The following is a 16,104-nucleotide window of genomic DNA, read 5'->3' on the forward strand; positions in this document are numbered from 1 at the left end:
GTTGCCTTACCCGACGGGGTCTAGGATCACGGGGCGGCCGGCGTCGTTGTAGGCCTTGATGGCTTGCTTGTAGTTGGCGAGGCCTTCGGGCGTCACGGTACCCATGTTGACGACGAGAGCGCCGCCGAGCTTGGCGAGGTCGGTGGCCTCGGCAGCGTAGTTTGACATGATGGGACTGGCGCCCACGGCGAGGGCGACGTTGGCGGCAAAGTTTTGCACAACCTATATGGGGGAGAGTGACACGGGTATGTTAAAAAAAAGATTTCGGCTCCATCGTGTGAATGATTGTAAAAAAAGGGGGGGGAAGAATAGATAAGCCCGGGGGGGGGATAAGTATCATGACCTACAAGATTCGTCATGTTGTGGGATAGCGGCGTCGTCCGGCCCACGGCGCCCACGACGAGCGGAATCGCGGCCACGGCAACATGGCCGGCAAGGAACCGGGCCGCTTCAGCGGGGTCCTCGGCGGCAATGATGGCGCTGACGACGGCAACGCCGTCGAGAGACTTGGCCGGGGCGGCGCTCGATTGCGCAAGAACCTTGGCGGCATTGTCGTTGTTGATGCCGCCGATGCAGACGGTAGGGACGGCGCCGTGGCCGGCTTCGACCATGGCTTTGAGAATGGTGCGGACGCCAGAGGGTCCGATGATGGACTTGGTATCTTTTTTACTAAGGGGTTCGAAGCGGTTAGTTTTTTTTTAGGTCTTTTGTTCTTTTGTATGAGAAAGTCCAACGCAACGCACGTGGCGGTAGAGAAGACGGTGCCGAGACCTAGATAGTCGGCGCCGTCTTCACAGGCTCTAATGGCTTCGTCGGCATTGCTTGCAGTGACACCGATAATCTTGTCGTTTCCGACAAGCTTGCGGGCTTCGTGTACGTCTAAAAAAAGAAATCCTCCCTTGTCAGCAATCACATTCACCACAATTTCCCGTCGTCCGTCCCTTGGAGCTTGGATCATCGCTGCGCAAGACAAAAAAAAAATGAAAAAAAAAAAAATCCACTCACTCATGTCATCCTGGCCAATGTGAATGCCCTCGCAGCCAACCTCGACAGCCACGTCGACGCGATCATTGATGAGCAGAGGCACGCCGTAGCGCCGCGTCAGGACGTGCAGCTTCCGGGCCGTGGCCACGACGGCGGCATGCTCGCCGAGCTTGTCGCGGTACTGCACGCACGTCACGCCGCCCCGCAGCGCCGCCTCGACAACTTGTGCTAGGTCCCGGTCGCCGAGGATCGCGGGCGTCGAGTCGGTGACGAGGTAGACGCCGTAGTTGGGTGGAGGCGCGGGCGCCGTCGTCGGGCGCTTCGTTGTAAGAAGCGAGAGCATTGTTGCGTCTCCTCACCGGGTGGTTTTCGGTCCGAGGGTGAACGGTGGATGAGTTAGTTGGTGAACGGGGGGGGAGAGAGAGATGATAATTGGGCGTCACTGATGATGAAGTCGAGATGAATGTCCAAAATGTCTGATATCGAGAAACTCACTCAAACTTGTTGGAGAGATAGAGATGGCGGGGGCTGCGCGATGACGGAATTATGGAGCTCCCCAAACTGCCGGTCCTGGTTACGATCGGCAGGGCACTTACACCATCGTGACATGGCGATGAGAATATTTTGTAATCGGGTTTATCATGATTTTTTTTATCAAATTTTCAATAGTCGGAATCATTTACCCGTCTGCCCAATTTGCCTGTTTGCTTGTGCATGCTCCGAGCAGGCCCGATTCTGCGCCGTCAAGTTGTCGACTTGATATACCTACCATTCCATCCTGCCTTGTCAATATTGCAACGCTGAAAATCGTTCTTGATCCGGAAAAAAATAAAGTAACCTAAGAAATAGTATAGTCTAGATTGTAAAAAAAAGCCTCGATTCAAACAGCGTAGCTCGCTTAGAACCGAGAAATGTCTCGGCCAAACAGAGCCGTTATGAGCCATTGAAACGGAATCTTAAACTTGTTTCGCCAACTCATGCTCTTGGTCAGGTACGCAGTGCGCCAGAGGATCCACGCCGGCCAGCCCTTGAGGCCATCGGCGCCGTGCTGGTGGATGGCGCGCTTGCTGCCCAGGTACGCCATGGCGCCCCAGTTGCGAAACTTGAATTCGTCGGCCGTGTCCATGTCGCCCTTGTTGATGCGCTTGCCGAGCCACGCCGCCTGCTGGCTGGCAACCTGCGCCGTGGCCGGCAACCGGTGCTCCTCCTGCACGGTGCAGTCTCCGATGGCGAAGACGTCGGGCAGCGGCTTGCGCGGACCGTCGCCGCCCGCCTCGAGCCCTGTGAGTACCCGCATGTGGCCATCCGTCATGATGCCGCCCGTGCGCGCGTCCTTGACGATGCGGCCCAGGCCCGGAATGTCCTGCTCCAGCAGCTTCGCCACCAGCGGGTTCTGCATCAGCCCAGTGCTCCATACCAGCAGACCCGCGCCCACCTCGGCGTCGTGGCCCTTGATGCGCAGCTTGAGAATGTCGCCTTGGCGGCGAATGCTCTGCAGCGAGTGCTCCGTCTTGACCTGGATGCCCTGCCGGTGGAAGAGGTCCATGGCGTAGCTCGCGAGCGCCTGGTCAAACATGGGCAGCACCTTGGGGGCAATGTCGTACACCGTCACCTGCACAAACTTCATCAGCGACGGGTACAGCTTGGCCAGGTCCTCGTGCACCAGGTCGTGCAGCTCGGCCGCGAACTCGATGCCCGTCGGCCCGCCGCCCACAATAGCAAAGTTGAGCAGCTCGCCGCGCTCCGCGTCCGTCGTCGACGGCAAGTCGGCCTTTTCAAACGCTGTCAGCACCTTGAGCCGGATGGCGCGCGCGTCGCCCACGTCGCGCAGAAACGAGGCGTACTGCGCCACGCCCTCGGTGCCAAACGTCTGGCTGTAGCAGCCCACGGCAATGACCAGCTTGTCATAGGTAATGTCAAACTCGGGGCCCTTTTCGGGCCCCCTGAGCGGGCTCGTCTTGCTGCCCGCCGCCGCGCTCATCGTGTTGGCCTCGAGCCGAATCGTCTTGTTGGCAAAGTCAATGTCCGAGGCCCACGCCTGGTGGAACTCGTCAAGACCGAGACGGCGCACTGGCTCAATCGTGGCACGAAACTCGAGCGTGCCGACCGTCGTCGAGGCCAGCAGCGGCGTAAAGACAAAGTGCGACCGCGGCGAGATGAGCACCCGCGACGCCTTGGAGGGTTTGATGGTTTGCGCGAGGCCATAGCCTGCCCAGCCTGATCCTAGAATCACGACTCTTTCCTTTTCGCCTGGTTGCCCTGTGTCACTGATTAATACATTGCGCGATTTTGATTCACGGTATTTTTGTTGGAGCTCACTTGTTCTAGGTGCAGCAGCTGTGGTACTCTGAGCTCTGACGTAGCTCGGCCGAGCCGGTAGAGCTATTCTTGCCCTGCTCAGTACCGTCCTAGCGCTCTTTGCCGGCCTTGTTGTGATTCCACCGAGACCATTCATTTTGACTGCGTAAACTGCGACAAAAATAATTCTGCTCCGATGACTTGGGAAAGCACAATGGACGGACCAGAATATCCTTGTTTCGCCAATGGGTGGGTGCAGGGTACGCACTAATAATGATATCACCAGCTACTAATAAGTAGATGTAGATCCGCTGCGCTACATACTAGCACCTAGGTAGTTTGGTAGTACTCCATACTGTGGGAAGCCAAAGCTTAAAGTAAAGGCTTGTGCATGTGCTTGCGCTTTCGGAAGCTGGAAGGGTGTCAGGGTTCGTCAGCAATTGCTTGACCGGGCGTAATCATGTCGACCCAATTGGCTGACTGCAGACAGCCTTTTTCAATACGGTACATCGACTTTCTTTGCCGCATTGCCCAAGCAATGACACTTTGTGTCTTGGACGATAATTCGCCGGAGTTCCCGGAGCACCGACGTACCTGATGGGCCCCAAGGCCCCTTCCTTATCCGCACGAGTCGAAATCTTGCCCAGTTGCCAGCCAAGGAAGAGTCCAAGAATGCCCAAGTATGTACTAAGCCCAATGTTAGCTTGTGCCTTCTTCACCCAAGCTAACGGCAATGCCCTACCCGATGAATGCGGCTTCGCGGCTGCGATAGCCACTCGTCTTCTGAAGTCTTGACAGCTGACAACGGACATTTCGGGTCCCGAGGGCCACAGCCAATAGATCCCTACATCCTCTGCGCTGTCTATCTACTTAACGGGCCATTCACAAAAATCCGCTCCGGCTCCAGGCTTTGGCCTTGGTTCAAGTTGCTCTTCTCGATTTTCTTGACATCGCCTCGCAAGCGCAACAATGCCATCTATGTATAAAAATAATGAAATGTCCGAATCCATCTTGACGACCCAATATACACCGTTTCTAATGGAAATAATGAAATCAACCAACCGATAATAAAGCCTCATGTCGGCACCCCGTTTTACTGCAGCATGGCGTCCAGGCTCTCGCCGAGCACGCCCTCAATCTTGACGATCCATCTATGCGTTTCTCGCTCCACTACTTCGTCGTCATCTTCCTGCAGCTCGCTGATCCTCGGCAGCATCTCGTGCAGCATCGAAAGCCACTCTTCACCCAGTTTGTCCGTCAATGCCTGCTCGCACTTGACAGCTGCCAGTCGCACAGCCGTCTGCTCGGAGCGCAGGTGCTGCAGGAGACCAGAATTGAGCTCCTTCTGATGTATTTGCGAATCAGCCGCGGCAGCCAATTGAACAGTCGCAGGCACTAAATCGGCTTCCACGTCCATCTGTGGGGCCAGCAGGAACTGTCGCAGCAGCACGGGCGCAATTGCGCCAAAGTGCGCCGGAGCTTGCCAAAAGTCATCCTGGTCGTGCTCGAAGCACTTGCTCAGCGTGCCAAGCACGCGTTTCCACAAGTCTCGGCTTTCAGCATTTGCTTGTGGCTGAATCTTGCCGAGAATCTTGACTGCATCGTCTACTACATACGTAGCGTAATTCGTCACAATCGATTTAAGGTTGTCGAAAAAGGTCTGCAGGAACCCGTACACAGCGAGCTGTTGCAAGGCGTATCCCGTGCTGTCCGACTTCGGAATATTGGAACCAGGCCACTCGACAATCTGCTGGAAAACCGGCCGGAACGTAGCGTCATTCAGTTTATAAATCATCTTCATGGCCTTTTCATGCACTGCAGCTTCCAGCTCCGATACTTGCCGTAGCATCTTCTCCCCACCTTCACCGGCCGCAAAGATACGTCGGCGCAGATCAAAAGCTTTCAGCAAAAGGCCAGAGATGATACCAGCGTGCTTGGCGACAACACTCTTCGAGTGACTCTCAATGGTCAGGCCGAGCATGTTGATAAATTCAGAGAAAGCCTGGCGCGTAATGCTGTTAGTAAAAGCCCCACGCCTCTCAAGCGATCGCGAGATATTACTCACCAAAGGACCCGCCGCAAGCGCAAACTCCCAATCGCGATCCAAGCCCGTCAGCATTTCCTTAGCATCCATCTTCTTGGCAAGAATCTCGAGGCAGAGCACGCGATTGCCATTGGTTTCGGCATCCAGATCAGCTGTAGCCGAGGTGTTTGACACACGCAGAATGTCGTCCATATATGTAGACAACATGTACGGCAAATGCTCTGCGAGCGAGGCTAGGAGGCCGTAACTGGCCGAATGTAGCTCCTCATCTACCGAACTCGCATCGAGGCTCTGCTCCAAATAGGCAATGGCCTTTGGCACAGCTAGCGGCAGCACTGGCACAATGGCTTCCTGCAAGACATCCACCAAGGAAGTCAGACAGAGCAGTGCCATGGTGCGCAATAGCTTCTCACTCTGTCCCAGACAATGCTCCCCAGCAATTGTAGATGCTGCAGCTACCACAGCCTCTATATCTTTCTTGCCATACTTCTCTGCAATCTTATCCACACATGTAACGGCAGTATGCTTGTAGCGTATATCTTGAGACTCGCGGATGACGGCGGTGAGTTGAGGAAGGAACGTAAGAAGTGCAATTCTTGCGTCAGCATCGTTGTTGCTTTCCGACTCAACACGAACCTCGAGGGCCTTGAGTACCTTGTGTCGCAGGGTCAAGTCAGGTCTATCCAGAAGGTTTTCGACGGCCTTGATGAATTCACCAATAGACAGGAGGTTGAGCAATTTGGCGAGCGCGACTCCGCAGCGGGTGCGGAGAGCTTTGTTGGCCTTGACGGTATCCGACAGCAGCAAGATGTTCTCAAGCAATGTAGCATACGTGGAGCGAATCTCAGCAGCCTCCATATCGTCGCGATCTTCGAGTTTGGCAATCTGCGACACAAGTGCCTTGCTTGACAGGAGACTAGGAAAGGCTGCCAGCTGGCGCAGAGCGACCTTGTTGACGTCTTTGATTCCACCATCTTCGCCGGCTCCAAGAAGAGTAGCGGAGATGCCTGGCTTGGCCTTGAAAAGGTCTGCAGTAAGACCAAGAAGCTTCACCAATGTTTCAAGCTGAATCTCGATGCTGAAGCTATCGAGGAGCTCAGCGCTGAACTGCAGCAAGTCATCGCTTGCGTCGTAGCGGTTGACGAGCATGCTGACCAGAGCGAACAGGAAATCCTTTGGACCAAGAGTTTCCACAAGAGCGAGGAACAAGCCTGGTCTCCTGTGAGATGGGACATGCTCATACGCCGTTGTAAAGCTGACCAAGATATCAGATGCACCTGCAAGAGGGTTCTTTTGCCCCTTGCGGAGGCTGGCGATGAGAGGAGGCACAACCTCCTTGATTGTTTGAGAAACAACGTGTGCAGAGTAGTCGTCATTTTGGCGCAGAACCGAGGCGCCCATGAAAGTGAAGATGGGCATGACACTATGCAACACTAAGCTAGGAGCCGTTGTCGCTAGATTAGCAATGAGGAGCAGGGCAGCGTTTTGAACAACAGGGCTAGACGACTTTTGAATGCAGTTAACCAGCAAGTCACCGTAGCCACCAGAGCTGTCGATGCCGAGCTTCTTGTTTGATTTGTAAGCGGGCATCATTGCCAAAAGACTGCGAAGAATGAGGTTTTGCAGGTAGCCAAGCTCTGAGCCAACCACTGTTCTAAAGTGCTGCAGCTCGGAGAGAGCCGTGAACAGACCATCAAGCAGCTCCGGATGATTCACGGGCTCAGAGTTGTCCACCAACTGCAACACGAAAGTGACTTTGCGTAGAGCCTTACTTAGCTCAGGGGTCACTTGCATCATGAGTTCGCGGTTACCATCAGTAGAACTGATGCGCCGTCTTTTGTTTGGTGGCGGCTCGGTAATCATCTTAGTACCAGTCTGGATGGAATCCAAGAAGTGTGAAAGAATATCAGTTGTAAGGGGTACGGTTCTCAGAAGGTCCGAGGCCTCCGTGGCCACAATTGGGAAAGAGTCGTCTTCTCCTGACTGCTGTGATAGTTCCAGGAACTGCGCTGCCACTGTAAACTTTGACTCGGCCTTCATCGATGGCCACATTTTCCGAATGCGAGCAAATATGGCCTGGACAAGATTAGGCTTCTCATTGACCTCGGTGCTGGTCAGTGTCTCGATGAAGAATTCAAGACCAGTTGCGTCATTTGGGACAACGATATCGACGAAGCGAGCATCTGCTTCCGTTCGCTCAATGTGTTCGGCGCGGCACATTGTTTCGATTTCCGTTTCGCCAAGTGCAGCCCACCACTGAAGCGCAGGTAACAGAGATCTTGTTCGAGATGTGCCACTCACACTCTTGACCTCATTCAAGAGCTTTAGCAATCTTTCCTTCACAAGAAGTATTGGGGTTGCGACAGCATGCTCGGAGAAGAATGACAGCAGAGATAGTCTACCAGAGGAGGACAGGTGGTCTTTTTTATCCACAGAAGGTACAGGCTTGACGTGATATGTACCGAGCTCGATGGCACCCTTGATAACTACAGCAATATGGTCGGGGTCCATCACACATTCTTCGATAGTTGGCAGCAGCTGAAGGTGCAGCATTCGCATGACAACTTCGGAAGTCAGAGGTTTGCTAATTTTGGACTTGCCATAAAGCGTGTCTGCGCCCCAGACCAATTTAAAGCTGGCTTTTGCGGTGTATCGACTCGAGAGAATAACAATGAGGTCTGCTGCAGCACGCCGGACCCGTTTGGAAGGATCAGAAAGCGCAGTGACGCAATAAGGAATCAAGTGCTGTAGGTCGACCTTGAGATCGTCGCTGCCTTTCACGTTATTCTTGACGACCTCCAAGGCTGCCGTGCGGGCGAGAGCAGGGTACGGCCCAGACCAAATGCGGATGAAGAAGCTGTAGAAACCGCAGTCCTTGAGAGCTGTTTGCCGGCGCAACTTGGGGCTTTCCTCGAATTGAGAAAGCAGAGCCGAGTCTTTCGAATGTTCAGAGACGATAGAGAAGAAAAGATGGCTGAACTCGGTGAATATCTCGCCTGGCTGAGGCACAAGGCAAATCGACAAGACTTCAGAACGTGAGTTGGCACCGTCAATAGCCTCTTGAATATCGTCCCGGTTTCCGGGTTGAGTGGCAGAAGTAGGATCCGTTTTGTCTTCGGTGGCCTCTGGGAGTCGGCGAGATCTGAAAGATAAGTCAAGCTTCATCTCAAGCTCCTCGATATCGAATTCGACTTCTTCAATAACTGACTGAACAATGTCGCCAGCTCTGCCAGATATTTGGGAAAGAGCGATTAGGACAGAGCCGAGCTCCCTTCTAAGTGACCCAGCCTCGTCGTTATCAGTGTTGAGCTTAAGAGCCGTGAGTAGGAGAGACTTGAAGATAACAGCAGTCTGCTTTTCTTTGAGAATTTCTCCGCTCAGGATGGCCATTATGGTTGAAAGACCACGAGAATCACCCTTCTTGGTGAGTCGCTCAATCAGTGCCAAGCAGAGGCCGTTGGCAAGCTTGTCAACACGCCGTTCTTGACCAATCTCGACGAGGAGAGCTCCGACATCTGGAACCTTCATGAGAGCCTTTGTAACCTTACTGTTCATCTGCTTGGCAGATCTGAACTGGGCCATAATGGTCAGGCAGACAAGACCGGGCCGGATCGTCTCAGTTGACCAGCCAAGCACGGTTTGCTGCATGAACGCAGTCACCGCAGCGTCCTCGAGGCCACCCTTGGACACAAATACTGTCATTGCCATATATGACGCAATCTGAAGACTGGGTACCGCCTTCATCATAAGTGACTCGGCAAAGATGGGCCCGAGTCGGTGCAGTAAGGCCTGGATATTTTCAGCCTGAACTGCGGCTCGTCCAGACTTGGTCTTGTCGAGCAGACCATTGACTGATTCTGTCATCAGTCCGGCCCAGAATGTGATCAGGGCAGGATAGTGATATTGCTTTCGACATGACTCGAGAGTGTATTCGGACACCAGCGACAAGAATTCGGGGTGGTTTATGGCTTGATGCACGAGAATTGATCTGGGCGGGGTTGTCAGAGATCGAATGTAAGGATCGAGAAATCGGATCTCCTGAGGAACTGTGCGCGGCAGTATCGAGAGTAGTGTAGCAAACGCAGAAATGGAATGATACGGCAGGAATGCGAGAACTAATGAGACAGTATTTTCCTCGTGGATTCTGATGAAAGTTAGAAATGCTTGATTGAGATTGCAATATATATGTACCTGAATCGTCGAATGAGCCACTCGACGGCTTTGATTGCTGGCATCAGGCGGAGGCGGCCGCCGACAAGGCGTAGAAAGGCTTCGACTTGGCGGTTGAGCTCAGCATTTTCGGCAGAGGTTAGCTGGCTTCGGTCTTGATCTTGGCTCTCTTCGCTAAATATGGTGCCTTGAAAGGGCACAAACCGTGCGTCCAATTGGCAGAGATCTTCGAAGCCTTGAAAGCAAGTCACATAGAGCGTTTGAAGGCTCTGTGTAGCAGCAACTTTGGGCTCCCAAATTAGCGATTTCGAGTGCGCTGCTTTCTGGGCCTTGACGTTCAAAGTCGATTTCGACTTGGCGGCAACTTGCGCCAACTGCGCAGCAAGCGAAGTCGCCATTGCAGATACCTCACAGCTCTTTTGCTGGTTAAAACGATCGTGAAAACTGGCGGGGAGACCTGCCTGCAAAGAAGCTGGCGCTCTTGGCGGATTTTTTTTTTTCTGCCGAAAGTCGAACTTGGGGTCTATCGATAAGGGACTTGCATCAGGTCACATGACCCAATTGTCTCTTTGTAACTACGATGTATATAATTCTGTGTTGCATAAACAATGGAGATGTCGTGATTTGCGATTTTTAGCTTTGATTACATTTCGAGGAACATGACTGTGTTTTTTTTCCGGCTGTTATCCTTTGGATCTGCCGATACTAGATGCGCAACTTGTTGGCTTTCCTTGCGTGCTTAAAGAGGGGCTAGAGGGGCAGTCAGCATTTACTACTTCCCTTCCGATGAAGCGAGCTTCTGTTGTATAGGAGATTTGCTCGTGTTTTAATTTTGAGAAACTGAGACGTAAAAATGGCTGTAAGTGCTGCACGTCTTGTGCATGTGTATGCGTATCAACTGACAACGCTGTCGTCAGGTTCCATATCCACAAGTCGTTCTACTAGGCGACTCACTGTTCCAGTTCTCTGTCGACACTGACGAAGGCTTTTCGTTCGAAGCAGCTCTGCAGTCTAGTAAATGAGTTGTCTGAAAAGATGATGGAACTAACTCTAACAGACGATGTCTAGGGTATTCCCGTCGTTTCGATGTCGTAAATCGCGGCTTGTCTGGCTACAACACTGCCAACGTCTTGAAGTATTTTGATCGCCTTTTTCCGGAGAAAACGTCATCGTCTCCAGAAATCAAATATCTTGTAACTCAGGTCGAAAATAAGACCTAGTCAAAGGCTTGTAGCTAACATGGACAGGTAATTCTTCTCGGTGCTAATGATGCAGTCTTGCCGCTTCCCAACACTTGGCAGCATGTCCCCCTGGAAAAGTATGGCGAGAATTTGAGCAACATCATTGAACACCCACGTATCCGAGCCCACAACCCAAAAATTTTGCTTGTAACGCCACCGCCATTGGACGAGATCAAGACAACAGAGGATGATAAAGCAGAAGGATTCCCATGCAGCATACGTCGAGCAGCAACGAGCGCTCAATATTCTCAAAAAGCCCGAGATGTCGCTGCGAAATACGACAATGTGACCCTCATTGACCTGTACCAGGTTCTTATGGACAAGGCCATTGACATGGTACCAGGCGACTTTGAGAAGGGTGGACCTTTGCCAGGCACACTGGATAACGGCAAGCGCGCAGGACTGAAGGAGCTTCTTCCAGACGGGCTTCATCTGGGAGGCACGGCCTACAGAGAATTCTACAAAATTCTATGGCCGCATATCGGACATGAATGGCTTCATCTGGCCGAGGGGGACCGCACGGGCTACGTGTTTCCAGACTGGCGAACATTCGAGCCCAAGAAATGAGAATGGGATAAAGATTAAGTACAGTGTTGGACGTGACTGTGAATATAGAGGTATAGATAGACCCTACTTCACGGTATCTCATAACAGTTCGCTTGCATTTTGTATGCCCGTTGTCAGCCTGATGATGTGGTGTCTGGCAGTACACTACCTTAGAGACCTACCTAAATATAGGTAGGTACCTATCAAACAGCAGGTAATATGTCCTTATAACAGGTGCCACAACGCCAAAAACACCCCGCCATCCCCACCGTGGCCCCAAGGCTACAGGGGCTACCTAATAGCGGGGGACAAAACAGACCGCCAGTACCTACGTACCTAGGTACCTAAGGTAGGTACCTAACCTACCTACGGAGGTTAGGTTAGGTACTCATCAGTACAATGGCACAGTACTAAAATAGCGAAGCTGTGTGCCAAAAGCATGATTTCAAATGGTAAGATAAATACAATCTAGTTGTTTAATATTTTTTCATATAGAAAAATGTAGCCCAAGATGAAGAAGTACTCTATCCAGGAATCCATTCTTTGTAAAAATAAGCTACGGCGGCTGAGTAGGCAGGCGTGGCAGGTACGGAGTGACTCCAATTAAATAGCGGGAGCTCTTCTTTCTCAAACGTCCAGCGCCACCTTTCTTACAATATCGTTCGTCGTTCCTTACATTCGCGCTAGCTTGCTCCCTTGATCAATCAAACTCAGACTTACCTCCAGCAACACACTCTCTACGCCTGTACCAAGGTGTCTTTTGTATCTTTGAACTCATAGTGGATGCATATCGACTACAGCTGTGCGATCAATTATCACAATACTGTTATTCGGCGCTCGCTTCCCCGCAGCTTTCAGTTCTGTACGATCAATCAAGTGACAGCCCTTCTTGGCACCCTCAAAGAACCGGACGCACGCACGAACGAACAAGCAGCCACGCTGCCACATTGCCTTCGCCGCGACATCTTTGGCGCATATGATTCAGCTTCCCTATCAGAAAGTCTTGCTCTACCACGTCGTATTCCTGTGACCGTCCCATCTCGGCCGTCACCTCAAAGAGTCGACAGTCTTGCAGCTTTTCTTCCCATCGCCAAGCTACCCCGGTCGCCTTGCTCTTCGCCCAACAAACAGCCCTTCCTCTGGAGTACAGCACGGCACTTTTGAATTACTCAACTCTTTTCGGCACCATCGAAGAGGATCATAGCATTTCGAGTCACAGACATACTACATAACAGACGCCATCGGAGGGTATCCATGCGCTTGCTGGGCCAGGCCCATGCAGCTGCACACGTTTGTTGCATATAGCCTGACCGGATCGCGAGCATGGAGCAATCATTCCCAATCACACCAGAGGACCTGTACAACCTTCAGATGGAGGTCAAACAAGTTCAATATGCCCAGTCAAGTCACGCCGAGAGGATTTCGAGACTGGAGAAGCGTCAAACGGATGATTTAGCGCTCAAGTCTGTTTGGAATTCGCCATTTCCAGGAGTTCTTGCAGGCACTCCTCAGCAAGGTCAGTTTCAACTTGTGAACATCTTTCGTCGGCCACAAGAGCTTTGAGCATCAGCGTTGACCCTTTATAGGACCTGTTCAAATTCCTCACAATGACGTATTTGACGACTCTGATGAGCAGGGCGAGCAACTTCTGGGATCGTTACATCTAGGACCTGCAGAAGAAGAACCTGTCCGTCGTGGCGCTGCATCTAGAGCTAATAGTGTCCGATTTGACGAGAGTGCATTGCACGGTTCTGGTTGGAGCGGTGCGCAGAGCAACCGCCACTCAGGAGACTTTGGCTCGCGCCCGGCAAGTGGCATCTTCATGGAAAGAACCTCATCACACAAATCCGATGGGCGTCACAGCTCGGCAGGACATTCAATTCACTCACATCATTCTGTCGCGTCTGGTCGCGCAAGCAGCGTAGGTCGAGACACTGCAGACGACGATGACACGTCTTCATTCGGCATTCCAGAGCCTCCAATTTCTCTTTTTGTGCTAGGCTCTGTTCCATCTATAATAAGATGCTGGCTGACGACAAATTTTGCCCACCGAACACTGCTCTACGCAGACGTTTGCAGCGGATCCCAAAGATCGACAATTTCGTACTCATTACTCGAGGAACTTGATCTTGCCGAAGAGGTTGAAAAGGATGTCGACGGAATATGTCGCGCTCGCCTCCAGGTCTACTTTGCAGAGGCCGTTGTGACTAGGCGTGGTCGCAGCTCAGAGGGGTCCGAAGGGCTAGTACCATCGATGTCCGTTGCTTTTGAGGTCGTTGGGTCAAGCCAGTCAAATCCTATAGGAGAACGAAAGCCTATTCGCGTTTTCATCGGCAGTGATGCCCTGAGAGCGCATTGTGCAGACATATTGTTTTCCAAAAATACCATGGTACTATATGGAAACGATCGCGATAGGCTACGTGTCCCATTCGTACGGCCTGAAGATGACGAGGTGTTTCGACATATTAACACCGCCAATGCGCCACCCGAAAAACAAAAGTTGAATGCTACCGCAGCACCCTTTGTTCTTGCGGAGAAGGCTGATAAAAACGGCCAAGAAGCGCGTCATCGTCCACGACGGACGCTCGGCGATGATGCCGATGTTCCAGAGCCAACGTCACCAACCACTGTGCACACAAGGGGAAGGAGACGTGGCAGTACGAGATCTCGTCGCAGTACAAACGAAGCTAAACAGCCGCGTGACTCAAGTCATGGAGGTGCTTTGTCTGGCAAGGAAGATGCCACTGGCTCCGAGTCCTCGAGACGAGAATCCTCTGCTGGCATTTGGGGTTCGTGGCGACATGGAGCGAGTGGCGGCAATGATAAAGACGCTGCCTCGATCAGTGGATACCAGCCAGCGCCAGCGAGAGGCTCTCGTGGCATGAAGACTCTGAAATCAGGAAAGTCTAATTCATCTGCCAAAACTGGCGCCGCCTACGAAGCACCCCTTCCTTCGCGATCTGACGGGCGACGAAAGAGCCAGGTCAGCGTGGGCGGCGAAAGCATCAATGGGAGCAACAAGAAAGACACCAAGCGATCTGTTAGCGCGACTAGCGATGTCCAATCTCAAGCGTCAACGCGCGACAAGAGCGCTGCACCGCCTGGTTCTCGTGGGGTTAACCCAGTCGGTGTGGCGTCTGCTTTTTCGTGGATGACGCCTGGTAGTAAGCCTAAAGGTTAGACAAGGAACTGAACTGGTGCTGGCAAGTTGGAATCACATGACATTGAGATAATGTGAGATGATGTCTTGCTTGTCGACATGCATTGTAGAAATGAGCCGGGACAGAAATTGCTCAGTTATTCACATAGACATGTCCGGCGCGAAGCCCTTGGTTGTTTTTTTTTTGTTTTTTTTTTTGAGCGGATACTAGTATACTCTGGCCCATGCCTGATAGGCGTATCAATAGAAAAGAAAGAAACGTATCTTGCTGCCAACAGTCGGAGCTAAATTTTAGGCATCGGCGGCAAGCTATCGAGGACCTTTTTCGTGTTCTCACCCGCGCCTTTGACAATGGTGATGAGGGGCTTGAACGCCGGGTGTCCGGCGTCACCGAGACACTCGTACATCCAGCTCTCGCTCGACGTGACGACGACGCCGCGCTCGGCCCGCAGCCTGTCCAGCGCGACGACGACTTCTTGCCGGTTGCAGCTGCTTACGCCGTCAGCAATCACATACACGGCGTGTCCCGCGTCGCGCAGGTCAAGCGCCGTCTGCGTGATGCAAATGTGCGCCTCTATGCCGACGAGAGCAATCTGCGACCCGGGCGCTAGATCCGCCACCACCTCGGGCACCACCATTGAGAACCGGGTCTTGTCGATGGGCGCTGTCGTCAGATGCGCGGCGACGCTGGGCACCGTCGCACCGAGCTTGGCAGTCGTCTGCGTCGTGGCGCGCACGGGCACGGACGCGGCGGCGGCAAAGTCGAGGAGCTTCTCGGTCGTAACGACGCTATTTGCCGCCGGGAAGAAGCGTAGTTGTGTCAGTGAAAAAAGGCCAAAGAAGAGGGGGGGTTGGTTCGTAGAGAAGAGGGGGGGCGAAGCGCATGCGGAAGAACGTACACCTTGTCAAACTCGTGAATGGCATTGCGAAACTTTTCTTGCAAGTCGCAAACACTGTATTTCCCCAATGGCAATTAGCTACCCAGTCTCGTTTGCTGTCGTCGTCGTACTGCTAGAGCAGGCCGAGGAACAGTGCGCAGAAAACAAAAAGGACGTACAAGACGGCGGGGTTCTCTGCGCACGCGCGGGGTGTTAGCTTTTTTTTTACTCTTTTCCCACTGTCAATTTGATGAATTGACAGCCGTATATGGGGTCTTTTTTTTTTTTTTACGTACTGAACCGCATCTGAGCAGCTGTTTGTGCCATGGTTCGAGAAAACGAAGGGATCGCGGCCAAAGGGCGAATTGGGGCAAATGACGAGGCGGAGTGTGGGCGGGCGGCGGCGGCGGCGCGGAAGATGAAGTGGAAATGTCTGGCGAATTGCATTGAACTCGTAGAATTTAAAATTTTAGGCTAGCAAGCCACTTTTGAGGAAGAAAGATTCCAATCTGCTCCGTTTGAGAGGTAACGAATTGGACTTGACAATTGCAAAGTGGAAAAAGACGAAAAGAGCTTTGGCGAAATGCCGTCACTGGAACCAGTAAGTAAGTGGGCGGCGCATCTCGGACTTCGGCATGATGCGGGGTGTGTGTGGATGGTGAGCCAGCGGCCGCTGAACGTGGCGGCGCAAGTTTAATTCACCAAAGCTCAAAGACTCATACTGTAATAGTGACTGTAAAATTCATGTCTATAGATTTTGCTTTTAAACCGTGCATCGCATAA

General features: G+C 52.5%; 6 protein-coding genes across 6 annotated transcripts in view; 2 read left to right on the forward strand and 4 right to left on the reverse strand.

Annotated features, from left to right (window-relative positions):
- The window catches only part of BBA_04277 (hydroxyethylthiazole kinase), a gene marked incomplete at both ends in the record, with an annotated part of 2,124 nt that extends 797 nt beyond the window's left edge, over positions 1-1,327 (reverse strand). Inside the window, 4 exons of the mRNA XM_008599374.1 lie at positions 11-222; positions 348-669; positions 744-879; positions 1,006-1,327. Of these exons, the coding sequence (XP_008597596.1) occupies positions 11-222; positions 348-669; positions 744-879; positions 1,006-1,327 (992 nt within the window). The remainder of the gene's footprint in view (positions 1-10; positions 223-347; positions 670-743; positions 880-1,005) is intronic.
- A 555-nt stretch (positions 1,328-1,882) lies between these two features.
- Positions 1,883-3,439, reverse strand: BBA_04278 (pyridine nucleotide-disulfide oxidoreductase, putative; the record flags this gene model as incomplete). The annotated part of the gene is made up of 2 exons (XM_008599375.1): positions 1,883-3,243; positions 3,304-3,439. The coding sequence occupies 2 exons, from the start codon at positions 3,437-3,439 to the stop codon at positions 1,883-1,885; spliced, it is 1,497 nt and encodes a 498-aa protein (XP_008597597.1).
- A 936-nt stretch (positions 3,440-4,375) lies between these two features.
- BBA_04279 (BP28CT domain-containing protein) lies at positions 4,376-9,894 on the reverse strand (the record flags this gene model as incomplete). Its single annotated transcript, XM_008599376.1, has 2 exons — positions 4,376-9,470; positions 9,518-9,894. The coding sequence occupies 2 exons, from the start codon at positions 9,892-9,894 to the stop codon at positions 4,376-4,378; spliced, it is 5,472 nt and encodes a 1,823-aa protein (XP_008597598.1).
- A 455-nt stretch (positions 9,895-10,349) lies between these two features.
- On the forward strand, positions 10,350-11,304 carry BBA_04280 (GDSL-like Lipase/Acylhydrolase; the record flags this gene model as incomplete). Its single annotated transcript, XM_008599377.1, has 4 exons — positions 10,350-10,355; positions 10,414-10,510; positions 10,565-10,689; positions 10,744-11,304. 4 exons carry the CDS (start codon positions 10,350-10,352, stop codon positions 11,302-11,304), a joined length of 789 nt encoding a protein of 262 aa, XP_008597599.1.
- Positions 11,305-12,606: 1,302 nt separating this feature from the next.
- Positions 12,607-14,464, forward strand: BBA_04281 (uncharacterized protein; the record flags this gene model as incomplete). The annotated part of the gene is made up of 2 exons (XM_008599378.1): positions 12,607-12,799; positions 12,870-14,464. 2 exons carry the CDS (start codon positions 12,607-12,609, stop codon positions 14,462-14,464), a joined length of 1,788 nt encoding a protein of 595 aa, XP_008597600.1.
- A 263-nt stretch (positions 14,465-14,727) lies between these two features.
- On the reverse strand, positions 14,728-15,768 carry BBA_04282 (isochorismatase domain-containing protein; the record flags this gene model as incomplete). The annotated part of the gene is made up of 2 exons (XM_008599379.1): positions 14,728-15,344; positions 15,618-15,768. 2 exons carry the CDS (start codon positions 15,766-15,768, stop codon positions 14,728-14,730), a joined length of 768 nt encoding a protein of 255 aa, XP_008597601.1.
- Between the last annotated feature and the right edge of the window lie 336 nt (positions 15,769-16,104).

The sequence above is a fragment of the Beauveria bassiana genome, assembly GCF_000280675.1.
Source record: "Beauveria bassiana ARSEF 2860 unplaced genomic scaffold BBA_S00009, whole genome shotgun sequence".
Classification (NCBI taxonomy): Eukaryota; Fungi; Ascomycota; class Sordariomycetes; order Hypocreales; family Cordycipitaceae; genus Beauveria; species Beauveria bassiana.